At 39.0% G+C, this 23147-nt stretch overlaps 1 protein-coding gene across 1 annotated transcript in view; it reads right to left on the bottom strand.

The window, feature by feature from the left end:
- AGBL3 (AGBL carboxypeptidase 3) overlaps positions 1 to 17684 on the bottom strand; it is a 72938-nt gene extending 55254 nt beyond the window's left edge. The window contains 4 exon segments of the mRNA XM_042972896.1: positions 12165 to 12350; positions 15108 to 15168; positions 16095 to 16202; positions 17133 to 17684. Of these exon segments, the coding sequence (XP_042828830.1) occupies positions 12165 to 12350; positions 15108 to 15168; positions 16095 to 16193 (346 nt within the window). The 5' untranslated portion in view covers positions 16194 to 16202; positions 17133 to 17684.
- Positions 17685 to 23147: the final 5463 nt, after the last annotated feature.

Here is a 23147-nt window from a genome sequence, read left to right as displayed (position 1 = left end):
GCTTCGGATTCTCTCTCTCTCTCTCTCTCTCAAAAATAAATAAACATTAAAAAATTAAAAAAAAAAGAAAAAAGAAAAAAGAAAAGACTGTAAGCAAGAGTTAGAAAATATTAGGAAGCACAAAAGCAGTAAAATTATATCTATAAAAATCAGTCAAGGGATTCACAAAATAAAAGGATGTAAAGTATGGTACTATACACCTAAAACTTGGGGCAAGAGGTGAGGTGAAGAGTAAAGAATGAGTTCAAACTTAAGCAACCATAACTTAATATATACTGCTATATGCAGAAGGTGTTGTGTACAAAACTAATGGTAACCATAAATAAAATACTAATAATAGATGCTACACAAAAAGTAAAGAAAAGGAATCCAGGAATATCACTACAGAAAGCCAGAAAATAGTGAGACGAGAGAGCAAGAGAAGGAATAGAGAAGAACTACACAAGCAACTATGAAATGAGTAACAAAATGGTGGTGAATACATACCTATCAATAATTACTTTGAATTTAAATGGAGTAAATGCCTCAATCAAAAGACATAGGATGACAGAATAGATAAAAACGCAAGACCTATCTATACGCTACCTACAAGAGGCTCATTTCAGACCTAAACACAGATTGAATGCAGATTCAGTGCAGATTGAAAGTGAAGGGATGGAGGAAGTTTTATCATGCAAATGGACGTGAAAAGAAAGCTGGGGTAGTAATACTTATATCTGACAAAATAGACTTTAAAACAAAGACTAACAAGACAAAGAAGAACACTACATAATCATAAAGTGAACAATCCAAGAAGATATAATAATTGTAAATATTTATGCACCCACATGGAGCACCCAAATACAGCAAATAAAAAACATAAAGGAAGTAATTGATAATAATACAAGAATAGTAGGGAACTTCAACACCCCACTTACATCAATGGATAGATCATCCAAACATAATCACAAGGACACTTTGGACAACAAGGACAAGTGGCTTTGAATAACACATTGGATCAAATGGATTTAACAGATATATTCAGAATATTCCATCCTAAAACAGCTGAATACAATTCTTTTCAAGTACACATGGAACATTCTCCAGAACAGATCATGTATTAGGCCACAAGTCTCAACAAATTAAAAAAGACTGAAGTCATACCATGCATCTTTTCTGACCACAATGCTATGAAACTGGAATTCTACAACCACAAGAAAAAAATATGGAAAAACACAAATACATGGAGGTTAAATAACATGGTACTAAACAATAAATGGGTCAACCAAGAAATCAAAGAGGAAATAAAAAAATACATGGAGACAAATGGAAATGAAAACACAACAGTCCAAAATCTTTGGGATTCAGCAAAAGCTGCTCCAAGAGGGAAGTTTATAGCAATATATGCCTAACTCAAGAAGCAAGACAAATCTCACATAAACAACCTAACCTTACACTTAAAGGCTAGAAAAAAAAAAAAAAAAAAAAAAAGACCCCAAACCAATAGAAGGAACATTAGAGAAGAAATAAAATAGAATATAAAAAGACAACAATATAACAGACCAATGAAAACAGGAGCTGGTTCTTGAAAAGATAAAAAAAAAAAAAAAAAAAATTGAAAAAACTTTGGCCAGACTCATTAAGAGAGACAGAAGCGGGGAGGGAATGAGGGAGAGTAAGAGAGACAGAGAGAGAACTCAAAATCAGAAATGAAAGAGGAGAAATAACTGACATCTCCGAAATACAAGGGATTATAAGAAAGTATTATAAAAAATTATATGCCAACAAATTGGATAACCAATAAGAGATGGATCAATTTCTAGAAACATATAACCTCCCAAAACTGAATCAGGAATAAATAGAAAATCTGAACAGACTAACTACCAGTAATGACATTCAATCAATAATCAAAAAACTCCAGGGGCGCCTGGGTGGCGCAGTCGGTTAAGCGTCCGACTTCAGCCAGGTCACGATCTCGCGGTTTGTGAGTTTGAGAGGCCTGAGAAAATTAAAACTTAAAAGCTTAAGTTACGGGAAACTGAAACCTAACCAAGCTTAACCAGCTTGTTCCGCTTCTGTACAATTGCTTGGCGCGCCCATGTATTCCTGATCAATCATTGTTGCCTGGCACATCCGTATATTCCTGATCAACCATTGTTACTTGGCACATCCGTGTACTCCTGATCAATCATTGTTGCCTGGCACATCCGTGTATTCCTGATCAATCATTGTGATACCCGTACCCCCGGTTGTGGTCTGACCTAAAGGCAGGAACCAATCGAATACTGTTAAGTGTCCAACTTTAAACACCAACCAATCGCAGCTCTGTAACTGTGGAAAATTCCTGATTTCCCCATGACTTGTTTGTACCTGTCTATAAAAGGGGTGTAAAAACCTCTCTCAGGACCTCTCGGCGTCACCGGCAACGAGGGCGCAGAGGTCCAGGTTCGAACCTGCAATAAATGACCCTTGCTGCTTAGCTTTGACTCTGGACTCTGGTGGTTCGTTTTTGGGGGTCTCTTAGACTCTGGGCATTTCAAGTTCGAGCCCCGCGTCGGGCTCTGGGCTGATGGCTCGGAGCCTGGAGCCTGTTTCCGATTCTGTGTCTTCCTCTCTCTCTGCCCCTCCCCCGTTCATGCTCTGTCTCTCTCTGTCCCAAAAATAAATAAAAAACGTTAAAAAAAAAAATAATCAAAAAACTCCAAACAAAAGTTCCGGACCAGATGGCTTTACAGGTGAATTCTACCAAACATTTAAAGAAGAGATAATACTTATTCATCTCAAACTATTCCAAAAAATAGAAGAGGAAGGGAGGTTTCATGAGGCCAGCATTACCCTCGTACCAAAGTTGATAAAGGCACTACAAAAAAAGAGAACTACAGGCCAATATCTCTGATGAACATAGAAGCAAAGATCCTCAACAAAATAAACAATCAAATCCAACAATACATTTACCATGATCAAGTGGGATTTATTCCTGGGATACAAGGGTAATTCAATATTCCCAAACAATCAATGTGATACACACCTCATCAACAAGAGAAAGGATAAAAACCATATGATCCTTTCAACAGATGCAGAAAAAGCATGTGACAAAGTACAAAATCCATTCATGATAAAACTCTCACAAAGGAGGTTTAGAGGGAACATGTCCTCAACATAATAAATGCCATATATGAAAAACCCACAGCTAACATAATACTCAATGGAAAACAAAAACAAGAAACAAAAGAAAACAAAACAGTACTGCTCTGAGTTCTCCTTGGGTCAAAGTCATGTCCCCAGGAGACTTAGTTAGCATTTACTATGTCACATGAGCACCAAATCAGTGCTGTTTGTGCCATTGTGTCTCTTGGATCATCTTGTGAAGTTTTTTATTCTGGCCTTCAGCTCCTTTCTCCTTTGTCTTCAGGTCTAGCTTGGAGGGTTAATACTGAGATAACATTATGCCCTCAGCCCTATAACATACATTTCATTTTAAGGAAAAAAAAACAAAAACAAAAATAAAACACCTCTCATGTTAAAGACGACTCTTGAGGCCCTAACTACCAGGATAGCAGACAAGCCTAGACATGTCTGAAAAGAGCTTATATTCATTCAAGCTATAAACTCTATGCAAAAATAAATTTAGAATGTGACACTTGACTAGCAAATATTTTGTTTTAAAGTATTTGCTTGGTGTTTTCCCTCCTTGACTTCGTTAGTTTGTGTTAAGTTCCAATCTGTAAATGATACTATTCTTGGTAATAAGAGACTACTAGTTTCTCAGAAAGTCAATAAATATAAATTTAGAAAGCGTTTTCATGATGGTAAATCCAAATCTGTGGAATACATTTATTTGTACTATACCTATCATCTTTTTATGGAGGAAAAGCAATGAAAATTAATAGCTCCAGTACTGATTCAACCATTTACAGCACTGATTTATTTATTAAAAACATTTTTTAATGTTTATTTATTTTTGAGAGTGAGTGAGCATGAATGGGGCAGAGAAAGAGGAGGCGGCACAGAATCTGAAGCAGGCTCCAGGCTCCTAGCTGTCAGCACAGAGCCAGATGTGGGGCTTGAACCCACGAACCGTGAGATCTTCACCTGAGCTGCGGTCTGACGCTTAACTGACTGAGGCACCCATATAGCACTGATTTAAAAGCCTAAGTAGATGACAGTGAATATTGTATTTTTTCTCTCTTTTTTCTGTAAGACTTACCTGCCCTTCACCTTTGGTTTATCCCACTTTTTGATGACAGACATGTAGTAGAAGGAAGTGATCTTACAAAACATGTCTAAGAGTCACAGAAAATCTCAAGAGTAATAAAACTTGAATTAAAGGTGCTTAATTTGGATGCTTTTGATAAGTATTTTTTATTAAACAAATTTGCTGTATAAAAATTTAAAAATATACTTTAAGCCAAAAGAAAAAGAATTATCCATAATTCATCGCACAGATCTAAATATGAACATTTGGGTTTTTAGTTTCAGGCTTTGTCTTTTTCAACTATCCCATAAAGATGCTTCCAGCTACAAGTAACAACAATTCTTAAGGCAAACTGGCTTACACAGTAATTTATTATCTTACATATCTAGAAATCTAGAAACAGAGAGGATTCAAGGTCTGGTACAATCAGTGGCTCAGTGGCCATTCAAGGCACAATTTATTTATGTCTTTCTACTTTGTCATTTCAGATCTGAGGTCCTCCTAAGGTTGGATCCCTTACTGTTGTAAAATGAGAACAATGTGGCTTTCAGTAAAACAGTGTCATGGACTAACTGACATATACTACTTAACTGAGGTGAAATGGATACTTGGGAGTCAACTACAATTCCTCTTCTTGTATATTATATCACTTTATGTATAAACTGATCATCAATTTTTCCTACCCCACCTAACCAAATATCTTAGTGATTTTTCTTTTAAAAATTTTTTAAATGTTTATTTATGTTTGAGACAGAGAGAGAAAGCATGAACGGGGGAGGGTCAGAGAGAGAGGGAGACACAGACTCTGAAGCAGGCTCCAGGCTCCAAGCTGTCAGCACAGAGCCCGATGCGGCACTCGAACTCACAAACTGTGAGATTATGACCTGAGCCAAAGTCGGTCGCTCAACTGACTGAGCCACCCAGCCTCTCCGATTTTTATTAATATATATAGATCTCCCTCATTTCTTAATAGCCGTGTAGAGTTCCCTAATATGGATTGCCATTACCTGACCACTGACAGACATTACAGTCATTTCTTTACTGATGGACATTTTGGTTCTAACAGTCTCTTTATACTACATTACTTATAATATGCCTCGATTCATGTGTTTGAATACCTGTGGGGTTAGATACCTGGCAGTGGAAACGCTAAATCAAAGAACATGTGAATTTTACATACTGAAATATAAGGCACTATATACTGCCCTTAAAAATATATAGTAATCTCATATATATATTTGTGTGTGCAATTTGTTTGAAGATAACTTTTCTTGGGGTGCCTGGGTGGCTCAGTTGGTTAAGCATCCTGACTTCGGCTCGGGTCATGATCTCATGGTTTGTGAGTCTGAACCTCACATCGGGCTCTGTGCTGACAGCTCAGAGCTCGTGCTCTCTCTCAAAAGAGAAATAAAAAAAATTTTTTTTTTTTTTTTTTTTTTTATTTTTTTTATTTTTTTTATTTTTTAATATATGAAATTTACTGTCAAATTGGTTTCCATACAACACCCAGTGCTCATCCCAAAAGGTGCCCTCCTCAATACCCATCACCCACCCTGCCCTCCCTCCCACCCCCCATCAACCCTCAGTTTGTTGTCAGTTTTTAACAGTCTCTAATGCTTTGGCTCTCTCCCACTCTAACCTCTTTTTTTTTTTTTTTTCTTCCCCTCCCCCATGGGTTTCTGTTATGTTTCTCAGGATCCACATAAGAGTGAAACCATATGGTATCTGTCTTTCTCTGTATGGCTTATTTCACTTAGCATCACACTCTCCAGTTCCATCCATGTTGCTACAAAAGGCCATATTTCATTTTTTCTCATTGCCACGTAGTATTCCATTGTGTATATAAACCACAATTTCTTTATCCATTCATCAGTTGATGGACATTTAGGCTCTTTCCATAATTTGGCTATTGTTGAGAGTGCCGCTATAAACATTGGGGTACAGGTGCCCCTATGCATCAGTACTCCTGTATCCCTTGGATAAATTCCTAGCAGTGCTATTGCTGGGTCATAGGGTAGGTCTATTTTTAATTTTCTGAGGAACCTCCACACTGCTTTCCAGAGCGGCTGCACCAATTTGCATTCCCACCAACAGTGCAAGAGGGTTCCTGTTTCTCCACATCCTCTCCAGCATCTATAAAAAATTTTTTAAAAAGAATATAGTAATCTCATTTATATATTTGTACATGCAGTTTGTTTGAAGATGAGTTTTCTTACTGACGTTACAAAGTTATTTCATTTTTTTCCTCTCTTAAATGCAAAAGGAGCCTGTTTAATTCTTGGAGGAATTAACCTAATGTCTGTGTATGGAATATCATTGGCTATCCCTGTAAACTTTGTCTGAGACTAGAAAATCTGTTGATATCTCCCAGAACTATATAGTATTTTATTAAAAGAAATTTTTTGGGTATTGATTATAAAAGATATTCCTTTTCCAAGATTAATTTATGTTCCACATTTCAATGATTAATAGAAGGTTCAACATAGATTTGGCCTGTGGACCATAGTTTATTATTACAGAGACTGAACTCCTAACCATGCTAGTATATGTGTTTTTACTATTTAAGAAACCACCCTCAAACTTAGTGACACAAAACAATAATCATTTATTTATCTCAGCTACATGATTCTTCTGGTGGGTTAGGTTCACTCATTTATCTTGATAAGCTGCAGGTTTGGTTGGTGGCTAAACGATGTAGGCTAATCTTGGCTCATCTCTGCTTCATGCTCATCATACCCAGCAAGCTAGCTATGGATTGTTCCACGGTGGCTGGACAGGGTTTAAGAGAAAGCAGTATACAAAGACTTTTGAGACCAATAACAAAATGGGCAAAGAATTTTGTCAGTTGACATAAAAAGCCAATGAATACACCTGTTGGTCAATTGCAAGTCTTCTTTGGAGAAATGCCTATTCAAGTCCTCAGCCTGTTTTTAAATCTTGTTACTTTTTTTTTTTTTTTTTTTTTTGCTATTGAGCTGTAGAAATTCCTTATGTATTTTATTTAAAAAAAATTTTTTTTTAATGTTTATTCATTTTTGAGAGAGACAGAGACAGAATGCAAGTGGGTTAGGGGCAGAGAGATAGAGAGACACAGAATCCGAAGCAGGCTCCAGGCTCTGAGCTGTCAGCACAGAGTCCGACGCGGGCTCAAACTCACGAGCTGTGAGATCATGACCTGAGCCGAAGTCGGTCGCTTAACCGATTGAGCCACCCAGGCGCCCCAATTCCTTATGTATTTTAGAGATTAACCCTTTATCATACATATGGTTTGCAAATATTTTCCTGTTCCATAGGTTGTTTTTTCAGTTTTGATTGTTCCCTTTGCCACACAGAGCTTTTTAGTTTGACGTAGTCCCACTTATCTATTTTTGCTTTTGCTGTCTGTACTTTTGGCATGATATCCATGGTATCATTGACAATAGCAAGGTCTTTTTCCATATATTTTCTTCTAGGAGTTTTACAGTTTCAGGTCTTATGTTTAAGTCTTTAATCCATAATAAATTGCGAGGTTTTTTTTGCATACTGTAAGATGTTAAGGGTCGACTTCATTCTTTTTCATGTGGATATCCAATTTTCTGAACATTTTTTGAAGGGCTATCCTTTTCCCATTGTATATTCTTGGTACTCTTTTCAAAGATCCATTGACTGTATATGCATGGAATTATTTCTGGGCTCTCTATTCTGTTTCAGTGGCCTCTAGGTCTCTCTTTATGCCAGTGCTGTCCTTTTTTGATTACTCTAGCTTTGTAATACATTTTGAAATCAAAAAGTGTGATGTCTCCAGCTTTGTTCTTCTTTCTGAAGACTGATTTGGCCATCTGGTCTTTTGTGATTCCATCTGACTTTTAGAGTTCTTCCCTTCCCCCTTCACTTCCCTTCCCTTTCCCATTCAGTTTTCTTCCTTCCTCCCTCCCTTCCTTCCTTCCTTCCTTTTATATTTTAGGTTTTTAAAGTAGGCTTCACACCTAGCACAGAGCCCAACATGGGGCTTGAACTCACAACCCTAAGATCAAGACCTGAGCTGAGATCAAGAGTCGGATGCTTAATCACCTGGGCCACCCAGGCACCCCTAGAGTTGTTTTCTATTTCTATGAAAATGCCATTGGGATTTTGATAGGGATTGCATTGTTAACTGATCTTCAGGGAAATGAAAAATCAAAGCCACAGTGAGGTATCATTTCACACCTATTATGATGGGTATTATAAAAAAAAAAGTTTTGGCAAGGAAGTGGAGAAACTGGAATCCCTGTACACTGTTGGTGGGAATAAAAAATGCTGCAAACACTGTGTAGAACAGTATAGAAATTCCAAAGTTAAAAACAGAACTACCACATGATCCAGCAGTCCAACCACTGGGTCTTTACCCAAAAGAATTGAAATTAGGATCTTGAAGAGACATTAGCACTCTCCTATTCATTGCAGTACTATTCACATTAGTGAAAATGTGTGAACAATCTGAATGTCCATTGATGGACAAATGATACAAAGTGAATGTGCTACACACACATGCACACACACACACACACACACACACACACACACACACACACACACACAGAAACAGTATTCAGTCTTAAAAAATGAAATCCTTCAATATGCAACAACATGGATAAACCTTGACACATTACGCTAAATGAAGTCACAGAAGGACAAATACTACATGATTCCACTTACATAAATTATCTAAAATAGTCAAACTCCGAAAGTGGAATGGTGGTTGCTGGGAGCCAGCAGGAGGGAAAAATGGGGAGCTACTAATCAACATATTTAAAGCTTCAATAATACTGGATGAGTAAGATTTATAACAACATTGTGCCTATAGTTAACAATACAGTATTGCACATTTAAAAATATGCTGAGGGTAGACCTCATGCTAAGTGCTCTTACCACAAAAAAAATAAATATAAAAACTAAAATAGCCAATAAATATATGTAAAGATATTCCATGTCACTAATAAAGAAAGAATATAAATTAAAACATAACATATAAAGCAAACAACACCAGATTGTTGAAAATCAGGGAACTAAACAGTGTTTATGGGTATATGGAAAAACAGGCCTTCTTACGGTGTAATGAAGGATTAACTCAGAAGGCCTGGGTTGCCCAAACTCTGCACATACCAAAGAAAAGTTAGACCCTTGTAAAACTCCTAGAAGATAACCTCTCAGACTTTGGACTATCCTGCTTGATAAGAGTCTATCGTCTACTTGGGGCTTTGGGTCACACCAGATAATTTACACTAATGTGACTCATGGTAGAGGGACTTGTACCATATGCTATCAGTTTTAACAGGAGAGGTTAGAGACTGAGTAACTAAGGCCAACCATATATATACTCCATGGAGACGTGACCAGCCCCTCATAGAAATCCTGGATACCAAAGCTTGGATGAGCTTTCCTGATTGGCAATACTTCATGTGTTATCTCACATGGCTGGGAGTATTAAACACTGTATAAAAGACACCATTAGAAGGGGACAACTGGAGCTTGTGCCTGATCTATCCTGGACTCTAGTCTATGTACCTTTTACCTTTGCTGATTTTTTTAACCTTTGCTGATTTTAATCTGTATCATTTCAATGTAATAAACCATAACCATGAGTATTGCAGTTTTTTGAGTTCTAGGAGTCCTTCTATAACCATTGAACCTGAGGGTAATCTTGAAGACCCCAACCATGCTCAAATAAATTGTTTGTATGACTATAAATTGTTACAGCTCCTCTTGGAGGGCAATTTGGCAGTATTATTTTAACCAGAAATCTAGGCATTTACTTCCAACACTACACACACACACACACACACACACACACACACACACACACAATAGGACACATATAAAATGTTCATGTAGTTCTGTTTGTCAGAGCCAAAGACTAGAAACATCTAAAATTCATTAATAAGGTAGCAGTTACAGAAAATATTGTTTATCCAATTAAATCTAATAAACCAATTTATATAAAAAAAGATTGATATATGTGAGCTGATGTGGAAAGACTTTTAAGATATATAGTTGTGTAGGACAGAGTTCATTTATAGCTAAAGCAGAAAAGCTCTATTTTTATATCCGGGGAAGTATGGATATCTAGCTTTGACAGTTGGCCAAGATAAGGACAGTTAAGATTTATAATGTGCTATTTAAAGTCTGAAACTCCCCTGGTACCCACCATGGGCAGTTTATCTACTGGTGGTTTTCATTTGGCAGAATCAGACAGCCTGGCTTGACCATATGACCACAGGGGCATAAACACTCAGCTGGAACTTTTGACTTAGAAGTCATCTGAAGCCTGTGTGTGTGTGTGTGTATACATATATACATACATATATATACATATATATATACATACACATATATATGTAAATATATATATATATATATATATATATATAGAGAGAGAGAGAGAGAGAGAGAGAGAGAGAGAGAGGGAGGGAGGGAGGGAGGGAGGGAGGGAGATGGAGAGAAAGAGGGAGGATGGGAGGGAGGGAGGGAGAGAGAGTCAATCAGAGAGGGGGAGACAGACTTCTCCTTTACCCTTTCTCCATCAAATAATATAAAGAGAAAAGTTAGTTTATAAGAATGTGTAAGTAGCATCTAATTTAAGTAAGTGTAGATAATTATAGTAAGTATAGATGGTTTTTAATTTTACTCACCAGTGAATGTCTAATAATATCTCTACATGGCAATAATATTATTATAGCATTATAATATGCTATAATTAACACAAAGTGGAAAACAGTGGCAATGAGGAAGTGCTAATAGGAATGTTTCTATCATTTGTGTGTGAGAATTGGGAAGATAAGGCTGTAAACCACTGAATGAAAACTAAATTTGAGAATGCACACATACAGAAACATAAAAATATTCACTGAAATATGCACACTTCATGTCCATAAAACATACATTGAAGGAAAGAAGCCGAAAGTGGGAGAGGAGAGAAAAACGACAAAGGGGCACAAAGATAGAAAATAAGAAAGGAAGGGCAATGGCGGAGGGGGAGAAAGGCAGAAGGTGAAGAGGATAAAGACACACAGGAGAAGGAAGATACTCAGTGTGGTGGTAGGGCAGGAGGGGAAGGAGAAAGAGGTAGGGAGAAAAAAAAGAGCAAGATTACACAGCCCTCTGGCATACCCTCTGTCTGCAACCTCACTCTACATAAGAGTTTGAATGTGACTGGAACCGTCATGCTATTTGGAATTGTTGAGAATTACAAAACTCTGGCACGTTTTAAGTTCCTCTTTAAGCACATGTGGCTTAAAACTGAAATGAAGTGCAAATGCACACCAGAGTTTGAAGATTTCATATGAAAAAAAAAAAAAGAATGCCAGATATTTTGGATATATTTGGCTTAAATAAAATATATATTAAAACAATTTTTTTAATGTTAATTTTGAAAGAGAGAAAGCACTCAAGAGGGGAGGGGCAAAGAGAGAGGGAGACACAGAATCTGAAGCAGCTCCAGGCTCTGAGCTGTCAACACAGAGCCGGATGTGGGGCTCGAACTCATGGACTCTGAGGTCATGACCTGAGCCGAAGTTGGACACTTAATCGACTGAGCCACCGAGGCACCCCTAAATTAAATATATTTTTGAAATCAATTTCACTTATTTATTTTCCTTAAAAAAATATTTTTTATGTTTATTTTTGAGAGACAGAGACAGAGTGCGAGTGGAGAAGGCACAGAGAGAGAAAGAGGGAACACAGAATCTGAAGCAGGCTCATGCTCCAAGCTGTCAGCACAGAGCCCGATGTAGGGCTCGAACCCATGAGACATGAGATCATGACCTGAGCTGAAGTCGGACACTCAACCAACTGAGCCACCCAGGGGCCCCTTTTTCCTTTTTTAAAATGTGGCCACTAGAAAATTTTAAATGATACATACAGCTTATGTTATATTCCTGTTGGAACGCACTGTTCTAACACCATGAGTCTCCTCATTAAGTTTGGCAAAGTACGTTTGCTAATATTTGAATTCCAAAAACATCTAGGAACATACCAATATGCTGGACTTTTTCATCAATGACCTCACAGTGGTACGGCCACCGTGTTGGACTCAGCGGACCAGAAGAAGAAACACCATACAAATCTCGTGGTTCACGAAGACGTGGCACCCATCTCCCTAGTTGATATTCCAACAGTATCTGGGTAGTCCGGGGGAAAAATGGGTCACCAACAGAGTTAGCTGAAAAATGATTCAACACAATTATGAGTGATAAGAAGCAAAACCCCAATTTCTGTAATTTTTTAATACATTCCTTCTTCCCTTCCAATACCATTAATTTATAAATATTTGTGGATATTATAATTCATGGCACTTAAAAAATAAAATTACTGGGGCACCTGGGTGGCTCAGTCGGTTAAGCTTCCAACGCATGATTTTGGCTCAGGTCATGATCGCATGGTTGTGAGATGGGAGACCTGAGTCGGCCTATGCTTAAGATTCTATCCCTCTCCCTCTGCCCATCCCTTGTTCCCTCTCTCTCTAAAAAATAAAAAATAAATAAACAAATAAAAATTACTATTGAAATTTTGTAACAATTGATCTTTACATAGCTAAAAAGTAGTTTTTGACCTCAGATATTATTATGCTAAATTCCGTGCTACTCCAAAAACATTTATTTCTCGCAGTTATTCTGGCAAACTGTTTACTGCCGAGTCTTCTTAAACTTAATCACACTGAGGCAACGATTTGTCCACGATCATAATTCCTCACCGCCTACTAGAAGAATATTCTCAAGGGTTGCTAGTGAACTCTGTCACAAATTTTTCTCAGTGCTCATTCTAGGGTCACTGTGTGACACAACCCCAAGCACATAATTCACAAAGAATACAACACAAGTAGGCAGCGCAGAGGCCCTGTCTCTTTCAATGGGATAACTGTGGGGCATCAATTTGATGTGGATAATCACCCCTCATGTACCTTGTCTTTTATGATGCTATACTTTCCTGTTTTCTCCCTTTCATATATTTCGTTTTCCATTTGTCTGACTCCTCTTGCTCTTCCACCTCTAAAATGTGGCTTTTTACCTAGATTTAGTTTTGGGCTATTTTTGTACGATAACAGATATATCAAGCTGGACTAGATGTCAGACCAACTGAGTTCTATTCCATCACTTTGTTTCTATATGATTTTTCTTGGCTAATGCAGCCTCTCTGAACATAAATTTTACTATATGTAAATAAGGAATAATAATATTCCCTGCTACTTCTCCGGATTGTTATTTAGATCCATTTTTTCAACAGTTATTAAGCATCTAGTTTTTCATTATGTGAAGAGACCACATTTTGTCTAATTTACAGTATGACTCAAAAATGGCAAGGTAGCTATAAACTAGGAAATAAAATTAGATCAATCTCATACTGCTCATGAGTGTAAATTATAGAGAAATTAAATACAAAATTCAAAGTATTTAGAGAAAACTTATATGATTATAATGATGACCTTGGGGTAGGGAAGGCCTCTGTAGCTTAAACAGATTTAAAAATAAACAGCCACAAATGAATAATGATAAACTTAACATCAAAATAATTCTCAATCATGGAAGCAACATTAACAAAGGATTACTATAACAGGGAATTCATTATAAGAGGAAACATAAATAGACAAGCATATGGAATAATTCTCAGTTTCTTCAGCAATAAAGATGACACTGGTTAAAACAGTGAGTTACCTCCTTTTTTCCAACAGACTGGCAAAATTTTAAAAAGCAAAAAAGGGTGGCAAGATGTCCATAAACTAGTACTACAAGTATTTTATGAGTATGGGCATAGAGATGTGTGTAAGTGCAAAGAAAAAGGTCTAGAGGGATACATATCAAACTGAGAATAGTAGATATCTCGAAAGACTTTTACGATGATAGAGAAAGAGAGAGAGAGAGAGAGAAAAGAAAAAAGAAAAGAATTAAGGCCTTATCTTCAATTTCAGATCATCTGTGATAGATATGTGGATATTTAGAAGAAATATTTTAGTATTTTAAAACTCTAAATGTATACATTTTTAAAAATCAAGTATACACAAAGATTCCACATATATGTACTTTTGCAAGTGAATGGCTTTATTAAAAAAAACTCTGTACAAGCATACTTCATTAAAAAAAAGATGTATTGGGGCGCCTGGGTGGCTCAGTCGCTTAAGCGGCCGACTTCAGCTCAGGTCATGATCTCACGGTCTGTGAGTTCGAGCCCCGCGTCGGGCTCTGTGCTGACAGCTCAGAGCCTGGTGCCTGTTTCAGATTCTGTGTCTCCCTCTCTCTGACCCTCCCCCGTTCATGCTCTGTCTCTCTCTGTCTCAAAAATAAATAAAAACGTTAAAAAAAAAAATAAAAAAAATAAATTAAAAAAGATGTATTGTAGGGGCACCTGGGTGGCTCAGTCATTTAAGCAACTGACTTCGGCTCAGGTCATGATCTCACGGTTCGTGGGTTTGAGCCCCACATCAGGCTCTGTGCTGACAGCTCAGAACCTGGAGCCTGTTTCAGATTCCGTGTCTCCCTCTCTCTGCCCCTCCCCCACTCACGCTCTGTCTCCCTCTGTCTCAAAAATAAACATTAAAAAAAATAAAAATGTACTTTAAAAACACTGTGTACTGTAACTCGAGTCATACTGTAAATTTAAGAGCTAATTATTTAAAGAAATGCCTATGTAAATCTTTATGTTAAGTGTAGTCCTTCATAAAGTAATGACCACTTTTATTTAGTTTCATTCAATATCAGGTTTACCTAAAACCTTTACAGTTTGAGCTCTAAAAAATTCTTATAAGAGTGGATACATTTTCTCTCCTTATCCAGTATCAGAACACATTCCTATATTATTCAATCTTTTTTTTCTAGTTTCTTAATTTTCTTATTTTTCATGGACCTTGAGTGAATTTTTCATTTGCTATTTATTCACTCAAGGTTTTATCATAAAGGGAAGGAAGAAAATATGGATAAGTTCAAACCTGTTAAAAGCGCACACTGGTGGATATCTTCGCTTACAAATTTCATGAAGTTATCCTCATCCTAAAAAAAAAGAGTTTTAAAATATTCTTTTAAAAACCAACAGCTTCCAAATCCAGAAATTTTTTACATCTATTTTAGTAGTGAGAATTGAGTGCCTCTTTTTAATCTTTAATAAATGAAAAAAATTAAAGGATTATTAGGGACTACCAGTGTCAAAGTGCCAAACACTTCAAATATCCTCAAACCTTCAAGCCTTTATCTTTCATCCTCCTTTCATTGGGTAAGGTCAGATTAATGATTGCAGGGAGGGAATAAAGTTTAAAGATTCTTGGTAAAGTTAGCAACCCAATTTAAGCTGTGAATAAAATTAAAAGAAAAGAAGCACAAAAAGCCATAGACTTAGAGGGCTAATAGGGAGCTTATTTTGGGACCTTAACTTAGATACATGGTAATTTATATTTTACTAAAATGTGAAGGAAATCTCTCAGAAATATGTACTAGAACCAGGCAAACTCTTTTGAAATACTGTGCTTTGTTTTTCCCTTTTTCTTCCTCCGTGTCCCTTTGTTACATCAGAGCCACATTAAACCTATTGTGGTGACAAACAGTAGATTTAGAACATAGGAGGCTGCAGTATTATGATACATATTATGATGTAACACAAAAAACACGTAAGTGAAGAAGAATTATAAAAATAAAACCTTAGTAATGATTTAATACACACTTTTAAGTAAAACTGAGAAGAATCTTAGCCAAAATAATTTCTCAAAAAACAATACCAATCCGGGTTCTCTTTCTAGACAGGGCATACTGCACACAGCAATATCTTGGCTTTCAAATTATTTTCCAACTTCAGTGACAAGTGATTTAAACATCGAATTGATTTTCACATCCAACTGATTTTGTAATATTTTTACCGGGAAATTTATATTTTATAACATACGGTTTATCTGAAATTAAGTGGAATGAAGTTGAGAAAAACATACTGATTGATCTTCATCACTGATCGTTCTGTCTGAATAGTCTTCCTTTTCTGAATCTTCTGACATTTCTGGCAATATCTGGCTTGAAATTTCTTTTATCATGTAGGTAGGCTGTAAAACAATTTCTAGGGAACTTATTTGACAGTTTTCTGTTTAAGTTGAAGGTGTTGATTACATTAAATGAGTACCCCAACCTTTTAGTCAATTTTATTAACAGTGACAACAGGCTTCTCTAAAAGCTATATTAGGACTCAGCTAATTAGACATTCAATTTCAAAAAACTGAAGACATTTTCCATTTCCATGAAAAAGAGGCAAAAATCACAAGGAAAGGCTAATCAAGTAAATAATGTATTGGAAAAAGAAATTTCCAGGCTACACAGCCAAATCATTCACATCCTGTATTCCCAATACCACACAGCATAGTAAGTTCAGAATGATCCTGAGGCATTTAAAAAGATCATGGATCAAAAATAAATAAATAAATAAAGTAAAAATAAAAAAAAAATAAAAAGATCATGGGTCAAAGGAAAATTATAGTTACTCAGGCAATGATATCTAACAGCACAGCTTAAAAAAAAAATCTTTTTTTCTGCTTTAGTTTTCAATTGACCAAAAGTTCAAAGGACTACAACAGACTTTTCTCCTTAGATTTTGGTTACTATTCTGTAAGATACTGTCTCTGTTCTAATAGTCAATTATTCTTAAATCTCAATAGCTATCCGAAGGTTGTATTGGCGGTGACCACTACTCCTTCCACGCAAACATCCTCCCAAGTGGTTAAGACAACGGAATACCAAATTCCTTGCCAAGACTCTATTATTTTTGAGAGACCAAAGGAATTTACCAATTTCGAATCTATTGGTTTATGCTCCTCTCTACAGAGAGCAAATAACTCATGCAATAGAGATGACACCTTCAGTATTAAGAGACCGAAGTTTCAGCCTGGGGGGGATCGTCACAATTCCACATTTGGAAAACGTGGCAAAAATCCTCGCTCTATTTCCTAACATGAACATAGGAGGCACGCCAACGTGCTGACCTGAGCAGTGAAACCTGAATTTCAGGAAAGCCACACACACACACACACACACACACAGATTATCTAATGGGCGCTTCCTGTGTGTCTCCCACGGCTGAAGCAGACGAGGCAAAAGCAGGCGTTTCCACGCCCAGCCACGCAGGGCGGGTCTGCGGACAGGCACGGTGACTTTCTCAGTGGGAAGGACTTTTAAGCCCCAAGTTGTGTCTGCAAGGTGTGCCTCCCACGCTCACTTCTGGACCAGGCAGTGTGGGGAGGAGCTCATTTTCTGGGACGCGCGGTCTTTCCACGCGCGCTCACTTCCCGCAGGGGGCGGCCCGTCTGCGAAGTCTCTTCCTTCGGGGCCGCCTCGGCCGGGCCCTCGCCCCCGCCCCGAGTCCTCCGCCCAGGCCAGTCGTCCCGTCCCTGCGGGGCGCAGCCGTTCCGCCCGAGACACCTAGGGTCCAGCGTCTGGAAGGAACGCGGGGGTAGTTCAACAGCTCCAGCCACGCCCTTCACCGAGAGGCGAGGCCCTCCGTTTCCTGAGCAACGGGACCACCCTCGCGAGACTTCCGAGCGCCCTCGGGAATCACCTAGCGACCAGCGCCGAGAAGAGCCCACGCGGGATTTCGGCCAGAGGAAGGGGAGAGCCCAGAGGATGACGGGAACGAGGGGCCGAGGAGAGGGGGGCGGAGAGAGTTCCCAAGGGAGTTAGCGTGGAGCGCCCTACCTGGGGCGGGGGGAATCTTAGGAGAGGCGAGGAGCAGGCGGCGATTTGTCCCTTCGCTTCTCCGCGTCGATTGTCCTTTATCCAAGGAGGCAGTAGAACGTACTGGTTAAGACTTGAGCCTTGTTAGTCTTTATTTGTACCCACACAGAACTGCATTCTGCGCGATTGTGTGACTGGTGATCTTCATTCAGGAAACGAGACTTCTCTCTAAATACTTGGTAGAGGAGTGATAGATATACCAGGGTGAACTCTAAATTCTTCCCAGCTCAGAGATTCTTTAAGTATCATAATTGTTAGCAAACACACCGAGCACTTCGGACCTTCTGAGGCGCTACGCACATCATGTTACGTGCATGGTCTTTTCTAATTAAATGGGGTCTTTCCATAACAGACGTAGACACCCTGGTCCATAAGAGACTTGAAGACGTTATTCCTGAAATCACCTTGATTTCCCCCTGGTCTAAACCGTTGTCCCAGTGTAGCTGAAAAAAAGTCTTAAGATGTTTGGAAACATTTTTACTCTTTTTAAGTTCTTTTGGCTGGTATATTAATAGGAGAAAAATAAGTTTAATTTCTTCCACATGGGCACCTTACATTGGCATGAGAGGCTCCAAGATGGACACCTGAGGCTCATATGCCATCCTGAACTAAGGAGAGAGTGGAGTCTGGGGCGTCAAAGGGCAGGAAGACAATTCATAGGAAGATGGGAAGAGCAAATGTTTGGTAAACAAATGTTTACCTGCCTTTGCCACGCAGAGACAATGGGACACAGAGAGGAATTGAACATGCCCTGCCAAGCTCCCTCCAACTTACTACCCCTAGTGCATACTTTCTGCAGTTATCTCTGGTGATGGCTGTTTTCCTGGACCGGGAACTCTATAAAAAGCTGCTCCTGAGCCTTTGGGCCTACACTGTCTTCAGCTCAAAATAATCTGCATGCCAAGTGGCATGCAGGTGGTGGATGCTTGCCCTGAACCCCATCAGGTGCCTTGTTGCACCTTGTTTTACGCCGTCGTATGTAACTAAAGGTGACGTGCGCAAAGAATATTTAAATAAGGACTCTATTTTTCTGTTGGACTTTAGAGTCATGGTTGCAAGCCATTGAATGTCAGATGAACAAGGTGAAGAAGCCCCAAGAAATGGTCTAACCAGGGGACACAGGAAATTAAAGGCAGAGCAGCTACTTAAGTCTCATGATTTTTAGTCCAAATATTTACATGAGCATATTTCAAGCAATCCTATAGATGAACATTATTTTAGCATGTAAATAAATGTTGAGGAATTTAAAAAAAACTTTGAAAATCATAATCCTTCATTCTTTCATTCATTCAACTAATTTTTATTGAAATCCCCCTACTAGTCAGGGATTGTTGCTGTGTAAGGCTGTTGCAGGAAACCAAACAGACATTCCTCATGGAGGTTATGGGAGAAGACAGGCAAACCAATTAAAAACACTCCCTCAGGTGATGATAACTGCTATGGAGAGAAATAAAAGCAAGGAAAAATAAAGAGCACTGGAAGTACTCTGGGTGGGTGGGCCTTGGTAGGGGTAGCCCTCTCTCTCTCTCTCTCATAAATTCCACACTCAACGTGGGGCTCAAACTCAGGACCATGAGATCAAGAGTCACATGCTCTGAGCCAGCCAGGTGTCCTAGGGTAGCTCTTTCGATAGGGTGTCCAGCAAGCTTCTGTAACCAGGAGTCATTTGAGCAGAGACCAAAAGCAGAGGGATGAGCCATACTGACGTCCAGAGAAGATCTTGCCAGGTAGGGAAAGTGGCAAGAACAAAGGCTCTGAGACAAGACAGGGTTAAGAATTACACTAGGCTGTCCTGATGAGGTGAAACATAGCGTGAGCCAGTATCATTATCAAGAAGGAGGTTTCATTAGGGTTTCTTAAGTAAATTTTAAATGGTTTTAACTACCTGCTTCCTTTTAACTTTTTTTTTTTTTAATTTTTTTTTACTTTATTTCAGATGGTAGTATACAGTGAAATTCCTTAAGTAGAATGAAAGTAAGGCCTGGAGTAAGCTTCTACTAAGGGCTTTCTGTCGGTCTGAGATTTTGTTCCCGTTTCCTATAATCTTATCTTGAGAAGCTCACAGGACGGACTCCTTATATAGACAACTTTGGCTGCTTGGCAAGGCAACTTTACTCCTGCACCAACTTCCCCTCCTCCTGTTTTCTGGTGAATTTATCTACTCTAAGCCTGCAGTACAAAAGGCACTATAACCAGAGCAAGAAAAGAGGAAAAGAAAAACTAAAACAATACTCTAGAGAGCACAATTACTAGTGTGGGAATCAGGAGGAAAATTCTCTTTAGCAACATGCCCAAATGTAAGTTGTGTTAGGACTGTAACTTATTTTGTGTAAGTTTATCACTTTGAATTTGTTGAGCAGAGACTTAAATGCCTTAAATAACTAGGGCAATCAGGAGTTATTTGTGACATCACAGAAGTTATCGGTTATATGGCTATAAAGGTCTTGTCACAGTTTGGCTGAGGAAGCCATACTAAGTCCTGAGAGCCCTGGGGTGCTCAAGTACCCAACTTGGCTTTCCTCAGATGATCTGGGTTTAGAATGTCCTGCTATAGGGCCAAACTTCTCAAACTGTTTCCAAGCTCAAACCTTGAGATCCGTCCCAGCCGATTAACTAACCAAGACTCAGCTCAAGTGTCATCCCCATAGTGAAGTCCTTCCTAATCTATCATTGGTTCAGTTAGTTTGTATTATTAGTTTGTATAATGTGTCTAAATCTGGAGACTATAGTGAAGCATTATTCTCCTAAACACTTGGAAATGAGGCTAGTAAGTAAGAATGCCCCCTGCCTGCTCAACAAATCATGGATAGGATGAATCACCTCAAAAGAGAAAGAATGGTTCCCATGCTGAGTGTGAAGTCTCAGGACAAAAACCATGAAATGGTTCCCCCCCCCCCCCCCCCCCCCCCCCGCCGATAACTGCCTCTGAACTGTGCAGTGGAGAAATCCCGTTTTCCACGGAGGATGTGTTGCCACAGTCCAAAACTTGCTAGCCACTTTCAGCTACTAAAACAGTTTCATTTTGGTATTTAAGATTTTTATTCTGACATTTAGTGTTAAGCACGTTTTAAGTGTCAGTTTCAAACTGGAATCAAATCTTCCTCCTCCTCTACCCCCTCCCCCCCCCCCCCCCCCCCCCCAGCCCTGGCAGCCTAGATCTATCCCTGCCTCTGATGTCTTGGGAAGTGGGAATGAGTTGGTGTTTTCCTATTTACATTCATCCTGGCTTCCTTCCACGTGCCAGGTCCTTGTGTTAGGATGAGCAGGGGCTGGGGAGGGAGAGGGCAAATGTCTCTAACTGGGCCCAATTGCAGTCTACACAGTTGGTCTCAAGTGCTGTTCTTGCTCTTTGTGGGCTCCATGAGGTTGGTGACTCTGACGTGCCCCCTAATGAGAGGCTTTCTTCAAGGCACACTCTCCAAGGCAGTAACAATCTCTTGTGAGAGACGGTGGGGAATAGAGATTAGGAGCGTGGGCTCAGGAGCCAACTGCCTGGGGTCAAATATTCTGCCACTTAATGGCTGTATGATCTTGAGCAAATTCTTTACCTTCTCTGTGCCTCAATTTATTTACATGTAGGGTGACGATAATAAAGTACAGAAGGTCCCCTACTTACGATGGTTCAACTTATGATTTTTCAATTTTACAATGGTATGAAAGCAATATGATTTCAGGAGAAACCATACCTGGAATTTTGAATTTGAATCTTTTCCTGGGTTAGCCATATGCAGGATGGTCCTCTCTCATGATGCTGGGCAGTGGCAGGGAACCACAGCTCTCAGTCAGCCACAAAGTCATGAGGATCAACAATCAATATACTTAACAACCCTTCTGTCCCCATTCAACCATCCTGTTTTTCACTTTCAGTACAATAGTCAGTAAATCACAAGAGATATCCAATATTTTGTTATCAAATAGGCTTTGTGTTACGTAATTTGCCTGGCTGTAGGCTGATATAAATGTAGACTTACACATGTTTAAGGTAGGCTAGTCTAAGCAATGATGTTTGACGGGTTAGGTGTGTTAAATGCATTTTCAACCTACGATATTTTCAACTTACGGTGGGTTTGTTGGGATGTAACCCTATCATAAGTCAAGAGAGATCTGTAGCGCCTATCCTGTAGGGTTGTTGTGAGGCTTAGATGAGTGAATAACATGTAAAGTGCTTAGAAAGTACCTGGAACATGGTAAGGACCCAATAAATGTTAGCTGTCATTATCATTTGACCAATGGACCTCCAGTTGGTGACAATGATACCATATCACTCTGATACTTGGGCATCTACTTGCCTTGTTGTGATGATCCCTACATGATGAAAGAGTGTCACCACTGACCCATTGTCATCTTAACAAGCAGCTCTAGGACTGGTGGGCACATATGGGACCTATCTGTCTTCTGTACACTGGCACTGTGCTGTCCTATCTAGCTGGTTCTTTTCAATTCCCTGTTCTGTGAGCTCAGGTAGCATAGAGACAAATTAGCCAACTCCTGGCTAGGCAGCCATCCAACAGGAAGCAAAATGCCAGCCTCCCCTTCAGTCAGACACGTCTAGTCTTTAGTGATTCTCTTGGAAGCCCCCTCCCTTGGAAATAGCACCTCAGTTCACAGAAAAATAATGCTGGTCACAGGAGCCTAGGGTTCCCATAAAGGCAATTTCTCATTGCAAACGAGTGCACTGCCATTCTGACTTTATATAGTATACTGGGTTTCTGAGCTTGGCTAATTTACTGGTACAGCCATAAAAGAAGAGAAATAGATTCCTTCTCTGGATGCTGACCAAATCCTTTTTTCAGGCTGTAAAGCTTAATAGCAGAGCTTAAACTGAAGCATGTTCATGTCACCCAGTTAGCCTTCTTAGGAGCAGCTGGCCACCTTTGTCCCAGAAGTACCCTTTTGAGTTTCTTTTAGACAACTCTGTCTGTCCTCTGGGCCTCTGTCTTAACCTACCCCCGTCATAACGTCAACACATTATTGCATTTTATCTATTCATTTCTGTTTCCTACTACTTAATATCAAAGCCCCTTAAGGGCAGGGGCTAGGCCTTTAGTTATCTTTGTATGTCTAGTGCCTAATGTTGACTAATATTTGTAGGTCTTCAATGAATATGTATAAACATTTTGCTGAGTGTTTAGCATGTGAAAGGTGTAGTGCTAAGAACTAAGGGTGCTGTAAGATCTGGTGATTGTCCATGAGGAAAATACGCTCTGGTTGAGCCAGCAGGATCCATCTTGAGTTGAGGATTCTTCTGCTGTACAACTATTAACACT

The sequence above is a fragment of the Panthera tigris genome, chromosome A2, assembly GCF_018350195.1.
Source record: "Panthera tigris isolate Pti1 chromosome A2, P.tigris_Pti1_mat1.1, whole genome shotgun sequence".
NCBI classification, from domain to species: domain Eukaryota; kingdom Metazoa; phylum Chordata; class Mammalia; order Carnivora; family Felidae; genus Panthera; species Panthera tigris.
This window is presented reverse-complemented; position numbering and strand designations above follow the sequence as displayed.